The sequence below is a fragment of the Priapulus caudatus genome, unplaced genomic scaffold (assembly GCF_000485595.1).
Source record: "Priapulus caudatus unplaced genomic scaffold, Priapulus_caudatus-5.0.1 Scaffold62, whole genome shotgun sequence".
NCBI classification, from domain to species: domain Eukaryota; kingdom Metazoa; phylum Priapulida; class Priapulimorpha; order Priapulimorphida; family Priapulidae; genus Priapulus; species Priapulus caudatus.
In genome coordinates this window covers 358,354-363,072 of record NW_014577123.1, presented here as the reverse complement: position 1 = coordinate 363,072, position 4,719 = coordinate 358,354, and the positions used below count along the sequence as shown (strand labels likewise).

At 47.6% G+C, this 4,719-nt stretch overlaps 1 protein-coding gene across 1 annotated transcript in view; it reads left to right on the top strand.

Annotated features, from left to right (window-relative positions):
• The first annotated feature begins 557 nt into the window (after positions 1-557).
• Positions 558-4,719, top strand: part of LOC106821170 (vang-like protein 2) — a 38,066-nt gene continuing 33,904 nt past the window's right edge. Inside the window, exons 1-2 of the mRNA XM_014825863.1 lie at positions 558-1,915; positions 3,575-3,812. Coding sequence (XP_014681349.1) covers positions 3,639-3,812 — 174 coding nt within the window. The 5' untranslated portion in view covers positions 558-1,915; positions 3,575-3,638. The remainder of the gene's footprint in view (positions 1,916-3,574; positions 3,813-4,719) is intronic.

Here is a 4,719-nt window from a genome sequence, read left to right as displayed (position 1 = left end):
TCTCGCTCGCTCTATCTCTATCTATCTCTCTTGTGCTCGCTCTCTACTTTCCCCCTCTCCCTTTCTCAATTCTCTCTCTCTATCGCTTTCAATTCTCTCTTCCTCCTCCTCTCTCTATCTATCCCCCCTCTTTCTCTCTGTAACAATTGGGAAGTCGATATGGGACCGAAACGAAACTTTATGAGAACCAGTATTGTACCTGGCGCTCCCGGGCATTACCCAGCAGAGCGCAAAAACAATTACGCGCACATATTGATTGCACTGCGAGAAACTGGTTTCTAAGACGCTCTCTGGTGTCACTACTGTAGTCTGGCTGGATGACTGGATGGCTGGCTCTCCGGACTGTTGACTGCCAACCGTGGGGTCCTCTACACTTGTATACAGTACTGCTGTTTGCACATTCATGCACTCTGCTCTACTAAGAGGGAGGGAGGGGAGAGGGAGGGTGATAGGGCGAGAGAGAGAGCGGAAGAATGAGGGGAGAGGAAGAAGGAGAGAGAGAGAGAGAGAGAAAAGGAGAGGGCGAGAGAGAGAGAGAGAGAAAAGGAGAGGGCGAGAGAGAGAGAGAGAAAAGGAGAGGACGAGAGAGAGAGAGAGAGAGAGGGCGAGAGGGAGAGAGAGGGTCGTTGTTCTGACTTTTATCTGATGTGACAACGGAAACCGATGTTATCGTTGCATAGCATTGATTGTGTTCCTTCTTTTGTCGAAACCTAGCTGGACCTCGGATAGATTTTGCCGCCGTAATTCGGGTGTGGTGAGCGCGGGCAACCTAACAGACAATAGCAGAGCGTGGATATCGCAATTGATTGCATTGATTTGGGGGTATATAAATGCAAGGCTAGATCAAAGTATACGTTGGGGTTATTAAATTAGTGCAATTTCAATGATCTCTATTATAACACACCACGTGCATCCTAAATCGAACAAGCGTGCGCGTGTTTAGGTAAATGTGGTAAGCGCCTGTTCGATGCCTCCTCCAAGCAGGCATCACACATTCGATTTACACAGAACTGTTGTTATACTTATGTTATAACTTATGTAGGCTCATTATTTACTACAAGTGTGTGATTATCTATACATATTTCGGGTTGTGGGTCGTAGTTTACGTGCTCTTAGGCGCACAGTGGGCGCACGCGCGCTTAATTGAGGGTTGCTTTGACAGCACGTCCATTGCTCTCTGTGTTCAGTATCCGGCTGCCACCTCCCCTCACTCATATCATAGACTGCGCGCGCGCGAGTAGGGTGAGTGAGAGCAGCGCAGCCGCACAGCTATTGTCAGCCTGCCACCATTGTCAGCCCTCAAGGCAAGCAGCAACAGCATCAGTGTAGCAGCAGCAGTGTAGCAGCAGCAGTCGCATCAGCAGCAGCAGCAGTATCAGTGCATCAGCAGCAGTCAGCAGCAGCAGCAGTCGCAGCAATATCAGTGTGTAGCAGCAGCGGTATAGAGTGTGGCAGTACTTGGACCCCGTGTGCAATATTGTGCCGCTCTGCTGGTCTGTCTGCCCCCCCCCCTCCCGCGGGCCACGGCGGGCTCTCCCGACAGTCTACAGTGCCTTCCTCGACAGTACAGCTCAAGGCTAGGCTGTCAAGACTGGCTAGCGAACGAACACACACCGTGCAATACGTGACCGTTTGTTGGTGACAGCTTAATACGAGCTACCTTGTCTTCCTAGATACGCCTTCGTTCAGTGCTAGATGTGAACTATCTGTGAAGTGAGCGGCATCAGACAACGTGCAGGACACGGTGGTGTCTCGGGGAGCTACTAGCACGTGAACCTGTTTGTGTGTCGAGGAATCGAACTGGAAGTAAAATAGTGGATAGTGCGCTTATCTGTTGGTGCACAGCGACGTTGACCGGCATGTGAGGACGGTTTTGAAGTTCGATTCCAAGCTACGCTAGGATGGCAGTGACGTGGTTAGTTGATGAATTCGCCCATGTGCGTAACTGTGGTGTCGTGTGACACGTGCTGGTCGGACGAGGTCCACAGAAGCTGTCTGGCTAGCTTAGGAGCCAGATTGCGACGTAGTAGTGGTGTTATCAGACTATCAGTGCGTGTTATCAGTATCGAGCGTACGTGTGCGCTCTTTCTGCAGGTGTTATTACGTACGCGCGTGCGTGCGTGCGTGCACGTGTGTCTGTGTGTGTGCGTGCGTGCGTGCGTGCGCGTGTGTGTTTGCCCTTTCTGCACGTGTTAGTACATGTGTGTTTATTCGTGGGCCGGTAATTAAGTTGTACCGCTAATGTGTTGACAGCAACGTGCAACACGATATCGCAAAAAACCGAGGATGTTAGAAACAGGAGCTCGCGTGTTGAAGAGATGTTGGTGTTTTTTTAAAGCCTCTCGTTTTATTGCTAAAGTAATATTTCACGTTCGTGACTGGGGAACTGCGCTGTCATATAGTGCGTGTCTTTACTGGGCAGTAAATGCACTTTTACATGGTAACTTTAATTTTAAAAGGAATAGAGATGTTATGCCAGTCTAGAACCACTACGTCACTCAATGAGATGCACTTTTGTCTGGTGGTTGCCGATTTCGAGGGAATTGTTGCTATACGAAAGAATGTGGCTGCATTACTTGCTATTTTATATGCGATAACCCATGGTAATTTTAATACTGGAGTAATCAGTAGCATGTTCGCTATTAGGTGAATCTATATTTCGCTATAAGAACATCATAATATATATATATATATATATATATATATAATATTATGTCGTTCTTGTTGTCATTGTGAGAGATCACATGTGAAAATAGTACATTCGTGTTCATTGTAGCTCAATCTTTTTTAGGAGCCCTGCACATAAATCATTATAATCATCACGCTTTTCCTAAGCTACCCCTAGTTCCAAATCCTAACCCTAGCATAGGATTATTTTTAATCTAATAGGTTTACTCTTAACCTAATCCCAATCCTAGCATTAAAAATTTGGAGTGCTAAATTTTGATTGACCTGTTTTTAACAGTGGTCACTGTTAGCGTGGATGAACGTTCATGAGCATCACAGAAACAGGCAGCACCATGCAGCGTGTAAAAATGACACTGTTTGTGTTTTTTTTTTGGAGAAGTGGGAGTAAATGTGATACCATCTCAAATTCTCTTCTCTTGTCCTCGTGACAGAAAAGCACAAAAAAGGATTTATTGGCTTTCATTGCCGCAGTGGGAAGCGTGGATCGATGTCTGTAGTAGCTTCACTCTCACATTTGTTAGCGACGTGAGAGAAGCAGGGATCCTGATAGCAAATGTCTTCACTCTGTGCTTGCTGAGGGAATGGGAGTGATTGATTACAGTGTAGATGGGTTGCTCGGCCATGCATGGCACGTCCCGGTGCGGCAATGTATCAGCGTGTAAAGTAGCTAGCCTCGTGGCTCAGGAAAGCTGTGATCGCAGTGTGCAGAATGGCTTCACTTCCATCCATTAATTACACGAGCGAGGAATCAGTGATTGGAGTGTCAAACGGATGAACTTATTGTGTTCGTTTCACAGGCAGGACCGCAGTCACATTCAGTCTATACTCGTACATTGGGTATCGGTAGTCGTCGGCATGCTACAGCTGTGCTTGTGTTTGTTTGCAGGAGCGGGGAGCAGTGATCGCGGCGGCGGCGGCGGAGGCGGCGGAGTGAGATGACCAGCGTTAGCATGGATGTAGAGAGCGTGAGGTCGGGCCACAGCGAGCGGTCGAACCACTCGCGTCGCAGCCACGGCAGCAGCGGCAAGCATCGTCGCCATGGCTCCCACGGACGCACCAAGCGCACGGTGCGCGTCAACATGGGGGATGCCGACAGTTCGCGCATGGGCGAGGAGATGATTGAGGTATCTAATGTACCCTGGTTCGAATGTCGAAAGCGAAGAAAAAAAACTTTTTCTTTTCTTTCTTTTTTGCTCCAGAATAGTGACAGCTAAGGTCTACTTTTCGATCAAAGTTTTAGGTTTTCCGGGTGAAACGATTAGTAAGGTACACAACGGGTTTTTCTTGCCGTAAGTCCGTCTGCTTTCACACACCAAGAGATCGTTGAAGAAAGATTAAACAGCGTGACAGCAAAATATTGAGCGAATAGGTGACAACAAAATATTTCCAACCGTTCCACAGAAGAGGGCCGTCGAAAGTTACTTTTAATTTTTCCCAAGCACAGGCCTGGCTATCTCGGAAAAGTAGACATATATGTTCATTTTGACATCCCCCCCCCCCCACACACACACACACCACCACCACCACCACCACCACACTACTGCATTGGCGGTTTTGACCTGAGATCCGAGAGATACGTTCTTTGTGTTCCCGCTGAGTTAGAGTCAACTTCCTCCAAATTCTTGGTTATTCCTTGTTATCTCTAAGACTCTTCCATTCTGTGGGAGTGAAAGAGTGTGGGATTGTTGCGGGTTTGTATATAAAAGAAGCACTCGTGGTTGACTGGGGTCATAGCGTGCAGAATTGCGAAATTTTTCCTTTATGTTCCTATCTTTTAGCGTCAAACAGCTCATGAACTACACGAACAAAAGTTGTTGTCGCAACATCGGCTAGCAGTAGCAGTAATGAATAGCGATATATACATCCTCAGATTATTAATAGTAAGCTGTCTGTGCACAGAACGCTCAACCGCTACAACGCTCAACAACCGCTCAACCGCACAACCGCTCAACTCGCAGCAACGCTCGAAACCTCCACATATAGGGCAGCATTTACGTTCGCGTAGATATAGACGTTACACTGAATCACACG